The sequence below is a fragment of the Phocoena phocoena genome, chromosome 1 (genome assembly GCF_963924675.1).
Source record: "Phocoena phocoena chromosome 1, mPhoPho1.1, whole genome shotgun sequence".
Taxonomy (NCBI): Eukaryota; Metazoa; Chordata; class Mammalia; order Artiodactyla; family Phocoenidae; genus Phocoena; species Phocoena phocoena.
The window spans coordinates 81734944-81756022 of NC_089219.1; the positions used below are offsets into that span (position 1 = coordinate 81734944).

At 36.0% G+C, this 21079-nt stretch overlaps 1 protein-coding gene across 2 annotated transcripts in view; it reads right to left on the reverse strand.

Annotated features, from left to right (window-relative positions):
• EVI5 (ecotropic viral integration site 5) overlaps nucleotides 1–21079 on the reverse strand; it is a 204697-nt gene that overhangs the window by 17429 nt on the left and 166189 nt on the right. For both annotated transcript variants that reach the window (XM_065877096.1, XM_065877097.1), the window contains one exon: nucleotides 9864–9959. In XM_065877096.1, coding sequence (XP_065733168.1) covers nucleotides 9864–9959 — 96 coding nt within the window. The remainder of the gene's footprint in view (nucleotides 1–9863; nucleotides 9960–21079) is intronic.

Below are 21079 nucleotides of genomic sequence, written 5' to 3' on the forward strand. Positions count from 1 at the left end.
TCTCTTTTTGGAGGCAAAGAATGAATGGAAAGACATATATCCCTGGAGATTAAAAGAAAAATTAATCTAGAAACAATTGCTGGAAGTTTGGTCACCAGTTAAATATCAAACTCATATATATTTTCCTATATATGTATCTCTGAAAATCATATATATATGATTTTCAGATTATTTTCCATTATAGGTTATTACAAGATATTGAGTATAGTTCCCTTTGCTATACAGTAGATCCCTGTTGTTACCTAGTGTATATATAGTAATGTGTATATGTTAATTCCAAACTCCTAATTTCTCTCCCCCTTTCCCCTTTGGTAACCGTAAGTTTGTTTTCTATGTCTGTGAGTCTATTTCAGTTTTGTAAGTAAGTTCATTTGTATCATTTTTTAAGATTCCACATATAAGTGATATCATATATTTGTCTTTCTCTAAATAACAGACTCTTGAAACAGAATGTATTGAATAGCTAAGCTAATTTATGTCCTTGAGTAAGCTTGTATTTCTTAAATAATATGTATATATAAAATTGGGTTGACTATTTTTACCTGGTTTCTAGAAATGTCAGATTTGGCTAAAAAATCTCAGTTGCCTCTGTTTTCAGAAAATCATCTAATATTTAAAAGCTAAGATTTTAGTGGTAACCACTGGAAACTGAAGCAGAATCTGAAGAGTCAAGTCCCCAGTCTCAGATCAAATAAAAGTTCAGATCCTGAAGCTGAAGGAAAAGTAAAGAATACTAAGTGAGAGTAAATTTCTACTATCTAGACACTGGGTTCTCATCTGAGAGAGGTAGTTAATTTTAATTCAGTTAAACATCTATGAAACTCCTACTCTATCTACCATGAGACAGCTAAATTGGTCGGCAGGACTGGTAGGGCAGTGGGATGTAGTAAATCAGAGGCCAGAACTCCTGGGCAGTAGTTCCGTCTCTGCCACCAAAGAGCTGTGCAACTTTGGGTAAGTCCCTTTAAGTCTTGGGCCCTCAGCTTCCTCATTTACCAAGTGAAAAACTAGATAAACTTTAAGAACATGCCTGGTTTAAAAAAAACATAAATCTGAAATCTCAGCTTTAAGTCTTTTACATAGTGATATTATTCCAGACATAAAATATTGTACAGTAATTTTTTTAATCTTATGACTTCAAATAAGATAAGCTGCTTACCGAAGATAAAATGGAACATATAAGAGAAACAGGAGTAATAACACTCATTTAAATAAGTCATTAAGAATCAATTTTTTTATCAGTAAATGGAGGTTGTAAGATTAAAAACCACTGCTAAATGTTTCATTCAAGGGCCTTAAACCAATTTTCATAGGAGTACAATTATAATCTCTCATTATCTACATAGGACCTTTTTTGGGGGCAGCAGAGAAAAAGAATTTACTTGCACTGAGGCTTGTGTGAGCTCCTGCATGGTACTTCACATTGTTCTAACCAGAGAAAGAACAAGTTGAAGAAAATAATTTCTTTTATTAAGAAGCTTCTACACTGAGAAACCTAGCACTTTTCACTGTAAAAACATACATGAAGGCTTAAAATTCCACGTTTTGAAAAATTTCTTAAACAATAACCTTAAAATTAAAATTCAATTATCAGGGCTTCCCTGGTGGCACAGTGGTTAAGAATCCGCCTGCCAATGCAGGGGACACAGGTTCAAGCCCTGGTCCGGGAAGACCCCACATGCCGCGGAGCAACTAAGCCTGTGCGCCACAAGTACTGAGCCTGCGTTCTAGAGCCCACGAGCCACAACTACTGAGCCCGTGTGCCACAACTACTGAAGCCCACGTGCCTAGAGCCCATGCTCCTTAACAAGAGAAGCCACCACAATGAGAAGCCTGCACACTGCAATGAACAGTAGCCCTTGTTCGCCGCAACTAGAGAAAGCCCGCACGCAGCAACAAAGACCCAGTGCAGCCAAAAATAAATAAATTAAAAAGTAGTTGTATTTCTAAAAAAGATAATTCAATTATCAACAGCCATCAGTACAAACAGAAAACACTATTTTTGATTCTTATTTCTGCCTCCAGATACAGATTGTTGTTATCAAAGCTGTTTGTAAGAATGTAAATTTTATTCTAGGTTACCACTCTGTAAACTAGGTAATATACTCAGAGCTTTGCAAGATTTAAAAGGAAACAAACGCTGGTAGAAACAGTAGCATAGAATAAGCATCCAGTTAAGAAAACAAAACCAAAATCATTCAGTTGGACAAAAAGAGGAAAAAATAGCTGCCAATACCTACAGAGCCAAATGACTTAAGTTCTTTTCTACCTTTATTCTGGTTTTAATGCCTAGATGAAAATCAATGTTTATTGAGTCTTTAAAAAGCTTCTTCTTCTTCTTTTTTTTTGTTTAAATTCAAGTTCAAGTGGTTTTATTAACTATTTTTAAACTGAAAAATACAGGGAAGAAAAAAAGACTCAAACAGTACCAAAGGGTCATCTGTCATTTGACTCTTAAAGATCCTTATTTCAAAAATTCTAGCTTGATAACAAAATGAGTATACATATTAAACATATTAAGAATGTTTAGGACATTAAAAATACAGCTTGGTAGATATTTAATTAAATCCATAGCTCAGGTATATATAAACAGAGTTATCAGAATTTAAAAACTTAAATATTACATGTATAAATATTTCCTAAGCAAAACTGCAGTAAGGGCTTTGTTTAGATTTCTTTTTATTTACTCAAACTCCTAATTTCATACTTGGCTAGAAGAAAAAAAAGAAGATTCTAGTGACATACGACGGCTTAACTTAAAAAATCTGCCTCCCCAACAAAGGAGACAGGAAGACAGAAGACCTTTTGGAAACCAGCACAATGTCTATCCTTCGAGAGAAAGTTGGTTCCACTTACCCGGACTGTACGTTGTTTAGAGCATCCTGTAATAGTTCTTTCTTTTTTTTTTTGTCCTGAAATAGCTAACAGTTCTCTAATTTCTTCATGAAGGAGGTGTTAGTAACCGTTCAGTGATAGACCATAGATCGATCCTTCTCAAGTTCTTTCATAAATCATCCACCGTTTTCTGATAAATGGTGAAAAATGATGACAAAACCTCTTTACATAAATTCATTCTTCAGATGGATCAGGGAAGTTTAAAAATCTAATTAAAACAACTATGCTGAAATGCTTCTTTCTTGAAAGTCTCCTTTTGGGGGGTTCCTATATCTTCACACTTCCCAGTTCCCCTCCTATCCCACTGGTGGTTTTAGTCTCCTTTGCTGGCTCTCTTGACCTTAAAGGTCAGGAGCCCACAAACTTGCTACTGGATCTCCTTCTCTTTATCTACGAATGCCATTTATATGCCAATGACTAGTAAACCTATTTTTCCGCCCTGACCTCTTTTTTAGAACCTCATACTCACATACCCATTGTCTACCTGCTATTTTCATTTTAATGTTTAACAGGAAATCTCAATCTTAACATAAACAAAACAAAGCTTTGGATCTTCTACCCTTCCCTAACCTCAGTAAGTGGCACCAACCATTCACTCAACTATGAAGCCAAAAATCTCTGGAGTCACTGACTGCACTCTCATGTCCCTCATACAATCCATCTGCAAATTCTCTGCCTCTAAAACATATCTCTAATACATGCACGTTGCTAAGATTTCCACTTCTGCCATCCTTCTAAGTCACCTTTGCTCTTACCTTGACTATTTTATTTTAACAGCCTCCTAATGAGCTCCCCTATTTCCATTCTTACTTTCCTACAATCAATTCACCATATAGCAGGCAGGGCAAATCAAATCACATCATTCTTTGCTTAAGACCATTACCACTCAACCAAGAATAAAACTCAAATGATTTATCCTGGCTTACAAAACACCGTATGTGATTTGACTCTGTCTTCCTCTCTAATCTTACCTCATACCATTTTTTCCCGCCCTGTGCTACACTCCAGCCACATTAGTATGGTTTCTCAAAAAGTCCACTTCATTTTTGTCTAGGGTCTTTGTGCTAGGTGCTTCTTCTGCCAGGCATGATCTTTCCACTGCTTTTCACACATCAGGAAGCTTCTTAGCATTCCTATCACAACTTATATGTTATGTTATCAGCAAAGCCTTTCACAATCATTTCTTCATTAAAAACGTTTTCATGGAGTAACTACCACATGCCAATATTGTTCTGGATGCTGGGGGGAAGGTACCCAATCTTATTAGTAATTAGGGAAACACACATTAAAACCATAATGAGAATCCTCTTCACAGTCAGTGACTAAAATTAGATAAAGATTGACAATCCTACATGCTGATGAGGATGCAGAACAATAGAAACTATCTTTACTGCTCATGGGAGTATAAATAACAGTAATGTTCTTAAAAGGCCAAAACAGAAGTAATTCAAATATTCACGAACAGAATAGATAAACTGTGGTATATTTACACAAAGAAAAGTTACACAGCAATGAGAATGAATAACCTACAGATACATTTAAAAATAACATGGTTAAACTGCACAAACAACTTTGAGCAAAAGAAGACACCAAAGAAAATATACCATAAGAAGCCACTTATATAAAATTCAAAAACTTAAAACCACTGTATTAGAAGCTGATATTGTGGTTATTTTGGAGGAGGAGGTAGTAAGGAGAGGTTGTGACAGAATATGAATGGAGTTCTGGGGTCTATTTCTTGGACCGGATGGTGGTTACATGGGTGTGATTACTGTGATAATTTACTGAGCAACAAACTTGTCACCTGGGCACTTTTCTGTAAGTTTTACTTCTATAGAAAAGTTTTAAAACAGTTTGTGTTCTTTAGACTGTTCAGTTTTTATGATTATGAACCCATACTATTACAGAATGTTAAGGATAATAGCTGATGGACTCATACTAGAAGGTCTTCTTTATGAAAAGAGCCATGAAGAAACTGTTGTTTGGTCTTAGTATCAGGAATAGGTGTGACCTTGGACAAGTTATTTAGCCTTGGTGAGCCTATAATATGGGAATAATAATTTTCACAGGATAACTGTGAAGATTAAAATAATTATCCAAAAGATCTATACCTGGTTTAGCAACAACATAGAAAGCTTAATAAAAATGGGGAATACTTGCTTTACATTGAAAAGCTACTAAGTGAATAGAACTAGAATTACTTTTGTGAGACTTTATGGATATAAAGCACATTAAAAATATTTTATTAAGACATAAAAATTGAGCAAAGCTGTATAATGGGGAAATATTTTTTAGTATAAGTGAACTACCTTCAGTCTGGAATAAATTTACCTATTCCTAGAACATCCACTGGAACACATCACCATCAAGAACAAGTGAAAACATAAAATGTGTATTCCAAAAACATTTTCAAATCAGCTGTTTAGCGTGTATTTTCGCATGAAACAATACCGTAAATGGTAGCAAGGCTTCAAGGAACCCAGAGGAGCTTAGTCAACTGATAATTTGGGTGAACCATATGATTATACTTCTCAATATGTCAATACATAAATGAATTCTGAGTACATTTCCTTTGGCTTATAAATGAGATTAACTTTCTACCTCCTTCTATCTCCCTTTCCTGGCATTTAGAAAATATTCTTTGTCTTTAGTGGTCGGCAGCTGCAAGAAGACAGATCAGCATTGAAAAAGTAGATGGCTTATTCATTTCTGGAATCTACATTTTTGTTTTATGGCTCCGAATGAAATGTTCCTGATGTCCAATCTGCCTGAAAAAATTTCATTTTTCAAAACCCAGCCCAGATGCTGTTGCCATCTTATCCCTGTATGTTTCAAAGAAGGCTATATAGCATATGGTAGTTAAGTGCATGGATGGGCTTAAAGTTATATAATCTAACATTCTACCTCTATCACTGACTAGTGTATGACCATGGGGAGTTATTTAATACCCCAGAACCTCAGTTTTATGACAAGTAAAGCATGAATAATAATGATGCTACCTATTTCAGAGGACTGTTGTGAAGATTAAAAGAAATAAAGGAAGTATAATACTTAGTACAGTGTCTGACACAGAGCAGCTGTTGAATGAATGGTAGCTACTATAATGCTATACTTTTCATTATGTATTACAATTTGTTTATTTGTACGCCTATATCCTTTGTTAGACTGTGAGCCCCTTGAGGCTATGGATTGTGTTTCAATCTTCTTTCTCTTCAGTTCTAAACCCAGTGCCTAGTACAGAGTAGGTGATGTGAGGATAGATGGGTGAAAGGGCAGGAGGTGGGAAGATGGGATAACGAAAGCACTTAAATTGGGACCTTGGGTCTTTTCTATGTCTCCCATGAGGACAGAATGTAGGGTTAAGGGGAGGATTTAACCACAGCTCCTGCCAGGTCTGGGGCAGCAAGAGTTTCCACAGTGGCTTCTGTGAAGCTCTTGGCAGGGTAAAAGGCTTCAAATTAAAAGACTGCTATGGTAGGTAGGTAATACTAGGAGCAAAATTAGGTGGTGAGGGTAGGAATCGCAGGAGTTGGGAGTCATAGAAATCACATGGATGGATGACAGTAAGGTGCAGAAAGTGAAGATAAATCTCTATTTGCAATGTTAACAGAGAGAGCCCTTGTGGCTAGGTCAACTGCAGAATTTACTTACTGGATATATGCAGATTCATGTGTCAAGGAGGACAACACAGTTAAAATATTGTCATTAATTGACATTCTTAGGATTTTAAACATCGATGACATGTTTTCTAATCTAATGTCTCTGTAAGCAGCACAGAAAAGAACAGGCCAAACTGGATTAGATCCTGGCTCAACCATTTATTATTTGCATCATCTTGGGAAAAGTTACTTAATCACTGTGAGTCTGTTTCCACATCCATTCAACTGAGGATACCACCATCACATGGGATTATTATGAAGATGAGTAGTAATAAATATGAAGTATCTGACACAATGCTTGGCTGACAGACCAATGAATAGTATCTATTACTGTTATTTTATAGATTAACAATATATTCAGCCATTCATAAAAAATAACCTGCTTAATCCTCTTTACTATTTCATACAGCTAACTATGCTAAGTGGTCATAGCTGTTATAACATGTACAACATTGCTGTATCTTCAGGAAGATGAATCTACAAAGTTTGTCTCACTATTTCCTTCAATATTTAGAGAAGTACAAAGATCAGCTAACAAAGTGACTATTAACAGTCACATGCTCAAATACAACATTAACACTTAAAAGTCAATTCTTATGTTGAAAGCCAAAGATTCTGGCAAATTTTAGCATACAGACAAAAGTTAAGTTGGAGCAATTAGATTGACTTCAGTTATCTTTTTTTTTTTTTAACCACTGTGAAGTGCTATACACAAGAATGAAAAAAACACTAAAGAAGTGACAACTTGTTTAAACTTCTCAAGAACCTGGTCCAAAAAAGAGTAATTTTTATAGTAAGTTGACTACAACCATTTATCTCAGTTTAAACGTTCACTTGTTTTCACTTATCCTTTCTTTAGTTATAAAACTTTGAACAGGTGCATATATTAAAATCTGCTCAGAAAACATAATGAAAAGAAGTCTCCAACCGGAGACCTATAGTGGTTTCACATTATCTATAATAGTAAACTTAATCTCTTCTAGCTTTGAAGTTTCACCATAAGCTGGCTCTATTCAGTCTAACCTTATTTCCACAACGCAGTCGCGTTAATTCTTTTTTTACATAAATTTATTTTTTTATTTATTTATTTTTGGCTGTGTTGGGTCTTCGTTGCAGCATGTGGGCTTTCTCTAGTTGTGGCATGTAAGCGGGGGCTACTCTTTGTTGCGGCGCGCAGGTTTCTCACTGCGGTGGCTTCTCTTGTTGAGGAGCATGGGCTCTAGGAGCGTGGGCTTCAGTAGTTTGGCATGCGAGCTCAGCAGTTATGGCTCATGGGCTCTAGAGTGCAGGCTCAGCAGCTGTGGCGCACAGGCTTAGCTGCTCTGTGGCATACGGGCTTTTCCCGGACCAGGGCTCGAACCCGTGTCCCCTGTGTTGGTAGGTGGATTCTTAACCACTGAGCCACCAGGGAAGCCTAGTCACATTAATTCTTAATCAAATCTGGCCTCCTCTAAACTCCCAACCCCATACCCACTCTCACCTCTGTGTGCTTGTGTGGTCCCCAGCTGTACTCATTCTCCTCTCTACTATGCTTTCTAACTGGGACTCGGTTAAGCCCAGGACTCTGGCCTATTCTGAATCACCTAATTAGCATCTTATCACAAACTGTTCTAGTTTTTAATTTGCACAATCTAGCTCTCTATTTTAACAGAAGAAACTTCTACCTGTTAAGTAATTTTCTTTTCATGTTTGCATAAGATAAAAGATTGCTTTCACAAGCCACAGAAAAAACCCTACCTACATTAAAGTTAAACCTCATAACTATTATATTTTCTGCCATTCCTGATGAGGAGAATATCATTATTTATTTATTTATTTATTTTTTGCAGTACACGGGCCTCTCACTGTTGTGGCCTCTCCCACTGTGGAACACAGGCTCCAGACGCGCAGGCTCAGCGGCCATGGCTCATGGGCCCAGCCGCTCCACGGCATGTGGGATCTTCCCAGACCGGGGCACGAACCCATGTCCCTTGCATCGGCAGGCGGACTCTCAACCACTGTGCCACCAGGGATGCCCGAGAATATCATTATTTTTAGTTAAGGTACATTCCTTATCACTAGATGTCAAAATTATAAATGGGAGATTGCTTTATTTTAGTCATAATTTCGTTTGGGAAAATCTTTGAACATAAGGAATAATTCTTAGGGTTCTCAAAAGAATAAGGGTTTCTACAACATGCTTATTTGTAACTCGTTCTTTCATTCATGGCTACCAGATCAGAACAGATTATAAAAAATGCACACGAATAGGTAAAGATTATACATGATCCTGAATCCCTCAAATGTTATCAGAGCTGAAAATCAATATTTATAGGCATGACCTCCCAAATTTCAGGACAAATTAAATTAAACCACATCTAAGATTTATCATTTTTGTTAATGTTTTGTTTTTTCATTCAGAGTTTACTTAGATTGACTGCCTCCAGGAGGTATTACCCAAAACACTTAGACTTTCACTGAAGAGTGTAATACCAGGAAAGGGTAATATCCAAACTTTTTCCTTTGAGGTTTAAATTAATTTAGTGAAGAAAATGAGTTTCTTTCTTAACAAATGAGGTTTATGTTACCCATTCAAATCTCATCACTGTGAATAAACATTATTATATAAATAATTCAAGGTAAGAAACACACTTTTCCATTCATGTTTAGCCAGATATTTATCATTAAAATAAAAAGGAAACTGACCTAGAGCCACATTAATAAAAAGTGTCTCTCTAATCAAAACACATTATTTTAAATAATTTAAATTACCTAGTATAGTATCTAGTAAAACTATCTGAAAATTTCATGAGCTGACTCTCACAGATTCAAGGCAGTGCCAGTTTAAAAAGTATTCAGATACTAAGAAATCTGTTAACTGATATTAGGCAAGTATCCTTTTTTGCAATCTCGGTAATACCGCTTGGGAAAAAGAAGAGTAAAAAAAACTTCCCTCTATCCACAACGGTAAATACCACAAATCTACTATAGAAGTAAAAAGACAATTTTCGTTTAATTTAAGTAACTTTGACACCTAGACAAACTACCTTTTCAGATCACAATAAACAAGTGAAATATTTGCCATACAAATATTAATTGATCATTTCAGATCATGATTAAAGAGGTTTAAGGAAAATAAATCCTCAATATTGGAACAGAAAAATTCATGTTAAAAAGAAGGTAATCTTCCAAAATATTATTATTAATCATAATCAAAGATTCACAGAAAATACTTACCATGAAAGAGTCAGTCATAAGCAATAATAAAGTGCTGTGTCAATACAGAGGAAGGAAGAAAGAAATATGTGAAGATCAAAATTTATCACTTACCTCATGATTCAGCTCTGCTATCTGATCTTTCAGTTCCCTAATGTACTGGTTAGAATCAGACTTGTTAAGCTGTCCTTGAAGCTTTCCTTCTTCTTTCTGTTTTGTGACAATACAACAAAGCAAAATCAAGAGACAATTTTCACAGCATATACTCGAACATTTGAAGATACAGGACAGCACAAGGGTATATCCTTTAATCGGCTAAATTCTGAACAAATCTATTCTCAAACTATTTCTGTACAATAATTAATAGTAAACTATATTGAATATTTCTAAATAGTGCTTATTATATTAATACAATTTATAAAATGTACCTTTTGAGAAACTCTTAGAAATCAATAATCAAATGGGTCTACTAGTGAAAAAAATTACCCTAGAATTCAGAAGCCATTTATCCAGTTATTTTGAGGGCAAATGCTTTTCTATCCGTTCTATAAGAGATTCAATGCTTAGCTGAGAAGGTTGTAAGCCTCCTACAGCTACACTACAAACCTGCTTTTGCTGGGGAACAGAGAAGGAAATAAAACAGGTTCTCCAAACCACTCTTAAAAGGGGAGAACAGCTCTGAATCTCTTCTGTTTAATTAGTTCAGGAATGTGATTAAAAGGTGCTCCAATACTAAGAACTAGTTCTAGAATCATGCTGGGATCATTTTCCAGGGAAGTAGACTAGGAAGGGGAGGAGCTGCCTTTTTCTTATACCACCTGAAAACAAATGTACTTTGAAGGTAAAGAACTTATTAAAGAGTGAAAACAGGATTGTTTCTGTTATCTCCAGATTATTTGTTTAGGAAGTTGATGCTTAAAATGTTAAGAAGCTCTGATGCAGAAACAGCTACTGAAACTACTCATGCCAGAAAAGTACCAATTCACTTTCAACAGTCATCACTCAGTTTCCTTCCATGGAGACAACCACTGTTGACAGTTTTTTTAGTGTAGTCTTTCCATGGTATTTTCTACATATATAATCAAACACACATGTATACCCACATATTTTTACTCATATTATCGACACTATACAAGCTGTTCTACACTTGCTATTATCTCTCAAGAATACAACTTGAAGATCATTCAATATCAGTATACATAGAGCAGAAAGATAATACATTTTGATTTGGAAGAGCTCTGAAGTTCCTGTAAAAGTTATCTTAGTGGTATCTAAATATTTATAGGTTTTTTAAAAGTAGGTTTAAAAAGGTGCCTTAGGTTCTGTACAATTACCTTGTAATGGGTTGTAGTGAAGAGCATTTTCCAATGTGGAAAATGTTTCTTTCCACTCACAGTAAGAAGGGACCTTGGACATTATCCGGTTTGGACCTCTGAATGCAGCCAAATCCAGCCTCTACTTTTCTTCTACACACCTTCCCCTAACATCCTTGGCAGAAAGAAGAACTAGACAGAGCTGCTCCGGCAACAGAATGCCTCTGCAGAGTCAGGGCACCATGCCAACAGGATTGCTCTTCTGTGTTAAACTATCTTTGCCACCTTGATTTCATTCTTATGTACCCTTAGCGTTTTCTGCAAATCCTTTCATCAAGTTACTCCTATACATACCTTTTTTATTTTATTTTTTTCTTTTGGCAACCTGCCTTAAAATCCTTTTACTGGAATTTGGCCTGCTAAAGCAGTCTGATGTAACCAATGTTTGTATAGATTTAAAAGAAAAACTACTGTTTCTACAGGCTTTAAAACTTTTCTTATACATTTAAACACATGAATATCACATATAATCATCTAAGCAAAGAACTAACTTAACAATTACTATATTCCAAATATGCAGGGCTTCTTAAATATATACAAGAGACACCTTATGGTTTTCAGCCACATTCCCATATATATTTTTTTGCGGGGGGAGTTCGCGGGCCTCTCACTGTTGTGGCCTCTCCCGTTGCGGAGCACAGCCTCCGGACGCGCAGACTCAGCGGCCATGGCTCACGGGCCCAGCCGCTCCGCGGCATGTGGGATCTTCCCGGACCGGGGCACAAGCCCGTGTCCCCTGCATCGGCAGGCAGACTCTCAACCACTGCGCCACCAGGGAAGCCCCACATTCCCATATTTAAGAAAAAAATTTTTTTGAAGATTTAGTTAGAAGTATTAGTATGATGGCCAGAGAAATGATAGCAGAACCAATAGAACAGCAGGGATACCAAGTCAGGATCCTAATCAAACCATCTCTGAAGCCTTCCTTACCTGTTTTTTCAGGTATATGAACCAATAAAGTCTCTTTATTATTTAAACCAGTTCGAATATGGATTTGTCCCTTGCAACCAAAAAAAAAATAAAAGCTAACGTATCTTGAGCACTTATTAGACCTTCACAATTGAGGTTCCCCACAGGAATTAAGCCCTAATGCCTAAAGCATCATTGTATGTAATGATTTAACTTACCCCCATGCATCTAAAATCGTACTAGCTATGTACCATCCTTAGAAGAATCGAGAAAATAGTTACTCAGTTTTCTGTAGGACTTAATTCTCTTGTGGAGCTGTGGTGGAGAAAGACTGGGGCTTACAATGAGCTAGGAATTGTTCTAAGTCCTTTATATGTAATCATCACAACAACCCTGTGTAATAGGTATTATTTTTATTCATATTTCCTAGATAAGGAAACTTAAATGAAAGACTGAGTGAACTGTCTGTGTAAGAGTCACAGCAACATTTGACACATTTTTCACCTTAAATTTACTGCACTATGAGAAATAATGAGAAATAATGAAACATGAACATGAGAAATAATGAAACAGAAGAGAATATATGGAAATCTATGCAAAGGATCACACAAATTAGCTTTCTTGGATTTGTTACAAAAATCTTTATGTATTTATTTCAGCCTCTGCTGATTTAAACGGTAATTGCAATATCAAAAGAATTAAAGATAAAATGCTATAGCAGGGACTTCCCTGATGGCGCAGTGGTTAAGAATCCGCCTGCCAATGCAGGGAACATAGGTTTGATCCCTGGTCTGGGAAGATCCCACATGCCACGAAGCAACTAAGCCAGGACGCCACAACTACTGCGCCTGCGCTCTAGGGCCCATGTGCCGCAACTACTGAGCCCGCGTGCTGCAATTACTGAAGCCTGCGCACCTAGAGCCCATGCTCCGCAACAAGAGAAGCCCGCCCACCGCAAGGAAGAGTAGCCCCCGCTGCCCACAACTAGAGAAAGCCTGCACGCAGCAACAAAGACCCAATGCAGCCAAAAAAAAAAAAAAAAACTATAGCAACTTGCATTTATGGCCCTAAGCTAATGACCCATATTATCAATTTACAGTTGTCCAATACCACTTACATGTACTTATACCTGCATCTTACTTTTAATCACTCAACTTTTTAAATGAAATATTTCAAAGGCACAGAATAAGAACAAAAGAGTATTATAATAAAGACTAATGAACCCACCACCCAAATTCAACCTGTTTCATAACCATCTCATTCTAAGATTTTCCCTGGCTCTAGACTTCCTCTGCCTTAGTCCTGTATATCTCAAAGATGGCAAAGATGATGTTAAGCAGAACGGATTAAGTAGTGAGTGCATGAGAGAAGGAAGAGAAGGAATAATGTAGGAAAAAAATTTTTGGAAGAAGAATAGTCATTGACGTAAATAAATGAAGCCTTTATTCTTATAGAAAGTACTTTCTAAATCCCATGTGTGACATGAGAAATGGCAGCAGAAATTTAGTAAGTAAATATACTTCCAAAACAGAGTAATTTGATAAGAATTACTCATTTTAACATGTGTTCAGCTGTCCTTTTTGATGGCTTTAAATTTTAGTCTAATTTTACTATCATGTCATACTAATTCCCTTGAAATGGTTGATTAAATGTAAAGTGCAATCCACTACTAGGGAGAAATCCTTCTGAATGAAATAAGCTAAATGTTTATGGTTTGGAATCAGACTTGGAGAAAGGTGATTTTAAATCAGGTCCCCAATAAAGGCAAAGGTCTTGAGGATTTTGAACACTGCATAGCAATATCATCATGTGGGATAACATAAAATTTTCAGGGCAAATAAAATGACAAAGCCCAAGGTAAGCTCTAATATTGTAGGAAAGAAGCTCAAGAACGCAGAAATGCTTTCGGTCTGAATGGCTGTAGAATGACCAGTAACAATAATTAATACCATTTCTTCCCTACAGGAAAACTTGCATGAAAAAAATGCTTGGCAAGATAGAAATCATTAAATCTGTTTTACAGAAAGCGATCAAGGGACTTCCCTGGTGGTGCAGTGGTTAAGAATCCGGCTGCCAGTGCAGGGCACACAGGTTCCTTCCCTGATCCGGGAAGATCCCACATGCGGCGGAGCAACTAAGCTCGTGAGCCACAACTACTGAGCCTGCGCTCTAGAGCCCGTGAGGCACAACTACTGAGGCCGCGTGCCACAACTAATGAAGCCCACACACCTAGAGCCTGTGTTGCGCAACAAGAGAAGCCTCCGCAAGGAGCCCACACACCACAACGAAGAGTAGCCCCCCGCTCATCACAACTAGAGATAGCCCATGCGCAGCAACGAAGATCCAACGCAGCCAAAAATAAATAAATAAATTAATAAAAAAATTTTTTTTAAAGCGATCAAGTGACTCCAAAGATTTGTTTCTTCCAAAGGTGGGTCTTTGTAGGGTTTGGCTAAAAAGTTTGTTATAGCAGTTTGATTTCTTTGGAGGAAAGGTAGTGTTTAGTGAAAAACGGCAGTTAAGAAATTTCACAATAAAAAATGGAATGCTTTTAGCTTAAAAAAAAAGACTCCTGAAAGATATTTGTGAAAATCAAAGGAGCCCTCTTAGATTTTATGACTAAAAAAATGGTGTTCTTTGAATTTCTATTAACTGCAGAAGAAAAGCAGAATTTCAAAGAGAAACACTTTATATGTTTGATCAAATCTAATTGCATGTAGTTGTTCTTTTTAGATTTAAATACAAAGGTTACTATTGGGTTTTTTTTTTTTTTGCAAAATTTTTCCAAACAAAAAGATTCTGATGCCCATCAAACCACTGTTTCTGTGGACAGACAGACAGATACCCCAATAAACAAACCACTGTTTCTGTGGACAGACAGATACCCCAATAAACAACCTATAAGGCACACTGGCTAAACTGAAGAAAGAGGAAGGGTGATTAAGCAACTCCAGGCTCTAGCAGTGACCCCAGGAAAAGACAATTACCATCCTGGCACACTTGTCACACACTAGTAGCACACCAGTGTGACAGACACAACAGCTGGAAAGCTCTGCTTGGGGCATTTTGATTCAATAGTCTGCTTTAAAGGAATATAGCTGATATTTCAAAAATAGAAGTAAAAACTGAGAGATGTCCTAAATGCTATTTAATAAATTGAAATGTATAAAAATGACCTTTTATCTAAAAGTCTGTGATTTTTATGTTCTACAAATAGGGTCTCATTTAAATATGTTAATATAAAGCCTTTTAAGGATCCTTTTTAAATCTAAAAACTGAGTAACTGTATATTTCTAACATCCCAAAATACAATTAACTATTATATTCTAATAAGTGGATATCAATTTAATTTCACTTCTGAGGCAGTTCATTCAATTTTCTAATGTTTAAGATTTTTTTGCAAGTAGTTTTATAGCTTTCTATTTTCAAGCAATGTCCACATGGTTCTTTCTGATAAGCAGGTGGGAAAATGTCAGCTACGCTAATAAATTTACCAGGAACCTGCATTTTCTTGAGGTTTTCTTTTGGTCCAGCTGATAACAAAAACAGATTGCCAGTTAACTGGTTTCCTAAGCAAAACTAATAAGGTAAGTCACAAACTTAAAGAGATCCAACATATAAACAATTTTGGCAATTGTCAGTAATTTCAGTGAACAGATCTTAAATATATCTTTTTTCACACAGCAAAAGAAACTATATCAAGAGAGCACAAAGTAACTTTATGAAAGTTTTAAATGCATATTTCACTCTTAGATCTACCTTTGAATGATTATTTTAGGAATTACCATTATGAAGTCTAAAATAATCTAATTCATATTAAGGCCTTAAGCCATGAGCTTTATGTATGAGCCTCTTAGTCAAAAGGTCATTAATAACTCTAGTTAATAATACGTAAGCTTAAGTGACTGGGGTAAAGTATGACAACTTTAACTTACTCTGACATGCATCAAAAATATAAGTGAGCTAGAATGGTGGATGGGTAAGTATCTGATAAAGCAACATTTAAAACATATATCAAAATATTAGTTTTAGAATGGAGGTGGTGAGTTTATGATGTTCACTATACAATTCTTTCAACTTCTGTATGTTTGAAATTTTTCATAATAAAATATGGGGAGGAAGTCATCAATACAAAACAATTAATTTCCTCTCCCTCCCCAGCCTGCTAAAAAGTAAGCACTTGGTCCACACTGTTCTTCACTTACATATGTGAAAAGACACATATCTACCAAAGGTTACTTAATGTTTCTTCATTTAAAAATCCATGTTTTGGGCTTCCCTGGTGGCGCAGTGGTTGAGAGTCCGCCTGCCGATGCAGGGGACACGGGTTCGTGCCCCGGTCTGGGAGGATCCCACATGCCACGGAGCGGCTGGGCCCGTGAGCCATGGCCGCTGAGCCTGCGCGTCCGGAGCCTGTCCTCCGCAACGGGAGAGGCCACGACAGTGAGAGGCCCGCGTAACGCATTAAAAAAAAAAAAAAAAAAAAAAAAATAAATCCATGTTTTGCTCTAGAATGGATACTACTTTCTTCACATTTTACTAAAAACTTAAGAAACTAAAAAGCAATATGATTAAATCATACAATTAGTACTTCATTAAAACAATATAATTTTGGAGCAGGCTAAATTATAGTTCATCTCTATATTTTGTAGTAGATTTTATGGTTGTTACCTCAAGATCCATTCTCTCTCCCTCATTATGTAGTGGTGACAGAATTGGAATTATCCTGATCCTTAACTCCACAGGTATGCCCTGATTGGTGGGGTTTAACTCAAACAAGATGATCACATCTATTTTGCACAGTGATTGGTTCAGGGGTTTCTCAAAGTGTGACACTCAAAAGTTTTGCTGGAAAGTATGGGGTACAGTTTCTTATTCTGGATATTACGATATGTGGGTATAAAGCTCACTGGTAAGCCATTTTAGCACAATAAAGAAAACCTCCTGAAGATAAAAATGACGAGGGCTGAGCCTTAAGAATCATGGTTAAATACAACAAAATGGAGCTCAAACCAAACTTTTCACACCCTACTTCTGGACTTTTCAGGCATGTAAGCCAATAAATCCCCTTTATTATTTAAGCCATATTATTTATGCCATTAACAAATCCAGAATTGGGTTGCCTGCAATAAAAACATCCTAATAAATATTTTTAAAAATATGGCTAAGTAAATAAACACCATGATATAAAAAACATAATCTATGAAACGCTTAAAACAATGATTCCAAATGATGATTATGGAAAAAAAAAATCACTTTGGGAGTTCTGTAAACATATAGATTAAGAGAACCAATTTCTGACCTACTGAATTCTAAATGTCTGAGAATGGAGCTTGAAAATCAGTATACTTTGAAAGCTAAACAAGTGGTGATTCTGACATAACCAGTGTGACGTAAACTACACTTGAAACGCACTGGTTTGAACCATCTTTGAAAATTAACTATTTTTTTTAAACACAAATTCAAAATTCTATTTATATGCCAATTATAAAATGCTTAATTTTTACCCTATTTCTTAAGAATCTCTAATATTTTATGAGTTGACACTCATTACAGAATTTACTTAGTATAATTTTACATAAAAAAAGAGTTGTTTTTACAACTACCACAATGGTGAATGTGGTAAATGACCAAGACTGATAAACTTATCTACAAATAGTCGCTACATTTCCAGAGAGAATATATTTAAAAACAAAAATAGAGGAAAACTGTCAAGGGTTCTTTAATTTCTTTCAATTCTGCTATCAGTTTCACTTCACATTATTTCTGTGATAGTTTCAGCTGGTCAGTTCCCTGTTTGCAGAGGTTGGTTCAATTTTGAACTCAAATCCCTGTCTTGATTAACGCAGCTCTCAAACAGAAAATATGATTTAAAGTTTGGTAATGCATGATGAGGAACTAAATAAAATGTTTAGGATCTGAGAAAATTCCACATGTATGACCCCTATGACTGAAAACTAATTGTTCTAAAGAATGAAGAAAAACCAAAGATTTGGGGACCAACAAAATAATTCTTTTACAACTTAAAGTACCAATATTATGAGGAGATATGGCAATAAATAAGGCAAATATGGAGTCCAATTCTCTAAACTTTTTTTTATCAGGTAACAGACTGTTATAGCCCCAAAGCTATGTGCTTTAATATAACACATATAAATGTGTATAGAGGAATATTTTACTTAGAGCAGTGATTCGGTGTTCAACTACCTAGACGGTTGATTAACGACCTTCGGCATATACCTTCACCTGTTTTTGTCCCTGCAACATTTGGGAGCTCTAATCACAGAAAGGATGAGGTAGAGATGGACTGTGCTCAGGATATGTAAAATATTCTGTTGCCTGAATATTTTCAATCTGTTGATTGAAAAATCATAAATGCTGTGCTCAGCAGGAAATAAGTGAATTATGTATTTGTGTAAGTCACAGCAGAAAGTGGACATTTTAATTAGAAATACCTTCACCTACGTCTACTGTACTCCAACATACTATTTAAAAAGGTTGAACAATTAAGTATGGTAATGCATATCAAGCTAAAAGATTGAAGAGAAAACATGAAATGTTTACTGTATAGCTCTAAGCAGCATGTTTTTACATGTTATGTTGCAGCAAAACTGAGATAAATATGTTATTAAGTTGCTTTGAACAAGTGTTTGAGAGAAAAGTGTGGTTTAGCAGTGGACAACATTAAAAAATATTGTGGCAGTGAGAAAAGAGGAGGCAGGGGCCCTGGTTTGTTTAAGTTCATGAATTAGCCTCATTTTAAAAGAGAAATTGTAATAGGCATGCCTAAGAGTCCATTCTTGTTTGTTTGTTTCTTTATCTATGTTTTTAAGGCTGGTTATAACTTACCCCTATCCTGCCACAGGAAGGACACTTCCTTAGACAGGAAGATAGCAGATTTTAAAAAGCTGTGTTTCAAGCCATAGACTTTTTAATGCTCTACACAACCAGATAATTTGCTTAGAGGGTTGTTTTTTTTTTAAAAAGAATTTAACCAGTTAACACCCACTTAATATACTACATGTGTAGATGAAGGTAGCAGAAAGCACCCTATATGAAATATAAAAGCATCTAGTCTATCATTAACATCTTGCAAAATTTTTCTCTAGCTTTTTAATTTTTAAAATTTTCAAACCTACAGAAGAGCTGAAATAATAGTACAATACCCATATACCCCTTAGTTATAGTCACCAATTACTATTTTGCCACATTTGCTTTTGTTTTTCCTATTTGTGTATTTTCTGAAACATCTGAATGTAAATTGCAGATATGACATTTCACTACTATATATTTCAGCATGCATCTCCTAAAAGTAACCAAATGTCCTTACAACACCTAAATTAACAGTAATTTCACAGCATCATTAAACATGTACTTCCTATTCAAACTTTCCTAAAAGGGCCCAAAATGTTTTATTATTATCCACAATTGAACCAAGGTTCATGGTTACATTTGGTTATTATATCTCTTTAGCCTTTTTTAATCTAAAGTAGTACTTTTGCCTTTTTTCCCCATGATATTGTTGATATTTTAAGAGTCAAAGCTGAAATAGAAAAATTTCCCATTCGAACGAAAACAAGTACTGTTTTTATTCCTTTTTTCAAATCAAACAGGTAACAGAGTAAAACTAATATAATGTATATTTAATGGTTGGTTGGGTCAAGGGAGTAAATATAGAAGACATGGGCACAGAAATTTAAATATCTGAAGCCAAAGACTCAGAATATTTATAGGAATATAGCATTTTATATATTACCCTTGTAAATATTTATTCTATTATTTATATGTATTTGGTAAAAGATAAACATTATAAATATTAGCAGTTATGATTTCTTGCCTCTTATTAATAGATTAACGTGTTTAACATTTCACTCCTATGAGGTCCAAAAACTCTATTTTTTTTTACAGGCTCCTGATGCGCAGGCTCAGCAGCCATGGCTCACGGGCCCAGCTGCTCCGCGGCATGTGGGATCTTCCCGGACCGGGTCACGAACCCGCGTCCCCTGCATCGGCAGGCTGACTCTCAACCACTGCGCCACCAGGGAAGCCCAGAGCTCTCTATATTTAACATCACTTTAAACACACAAAACCCTTTGTAAAAATATTCTATAAAGTAGGTAGATGACTTTAAATTCTGGGAAAAGCATAGTGTTCATCACAAAGAAATCTCTAAGAAAGAGAAGACTTGTCATAAAAGAAAGCATAAAACAACCACTCATTAAGCTTTATCTTGCTCACTGAGAGAGTGCTCACAGCTGGAAAACTGTGTAACTGAAGAAAATGTGATTCACCTTCTGGAGAGGTGGAACTGTCGTATTTTAATACCCTTATACTCCATGTCATGGGGGCTATCATCTCAGTGAAAGATTTATCTCTATTTTTGTTTCTTGGTTTTGTTTTTTGTTTCTAATACCACAAACTTAAATTCCAAATAGGTACTCTTATGCACTGTAAAGCAGCTTCTGTCTCACTTGTTCCTTATGAGGAAAGGATATATGGTAATGTATCCCATTTACTAAGGATAAACATTGTTATGCCAGGCTGAGTAAACACCTGACAAACCCTTTGGGGGAGTACTGTCTTGGGAAACCCAAGACTTTCGAAGAATTAGTTACAAAAAGCCTTTCTAGATCTATGCAAACATCATTTCATCGCTTTGTCATTCTACTGCCCATCACTTTTATTTCTCTAGATTGTCTTCTCCCAGCTTGATGATGATTATGATCTAGGCCTGTTATTTCCATCCTCTGGATTCTTATCACCACTTCCTTCTCTTAGCCAGATTTTCTCCAGACTGACAGACTAATAATAAGCCCTCTCTTTTGGCCTGGTGCTTTACCTGATTATTGTCCTCACAGGTGGTTTGATCTAAGCACAGCCTGGCCTCACCAACACTAAAAGGTTAGACAGACTAGTGGCTTACCTGTCAAAGATCACATGGCTAGCCAGGGACAGAAACCAGATTTCATTCCTAGTGCCTTAATTGTAAGACAAATCACAACAGGATATGTGCTAGAATTATTTTCCCAAAATTGGTGTTGCTTATGT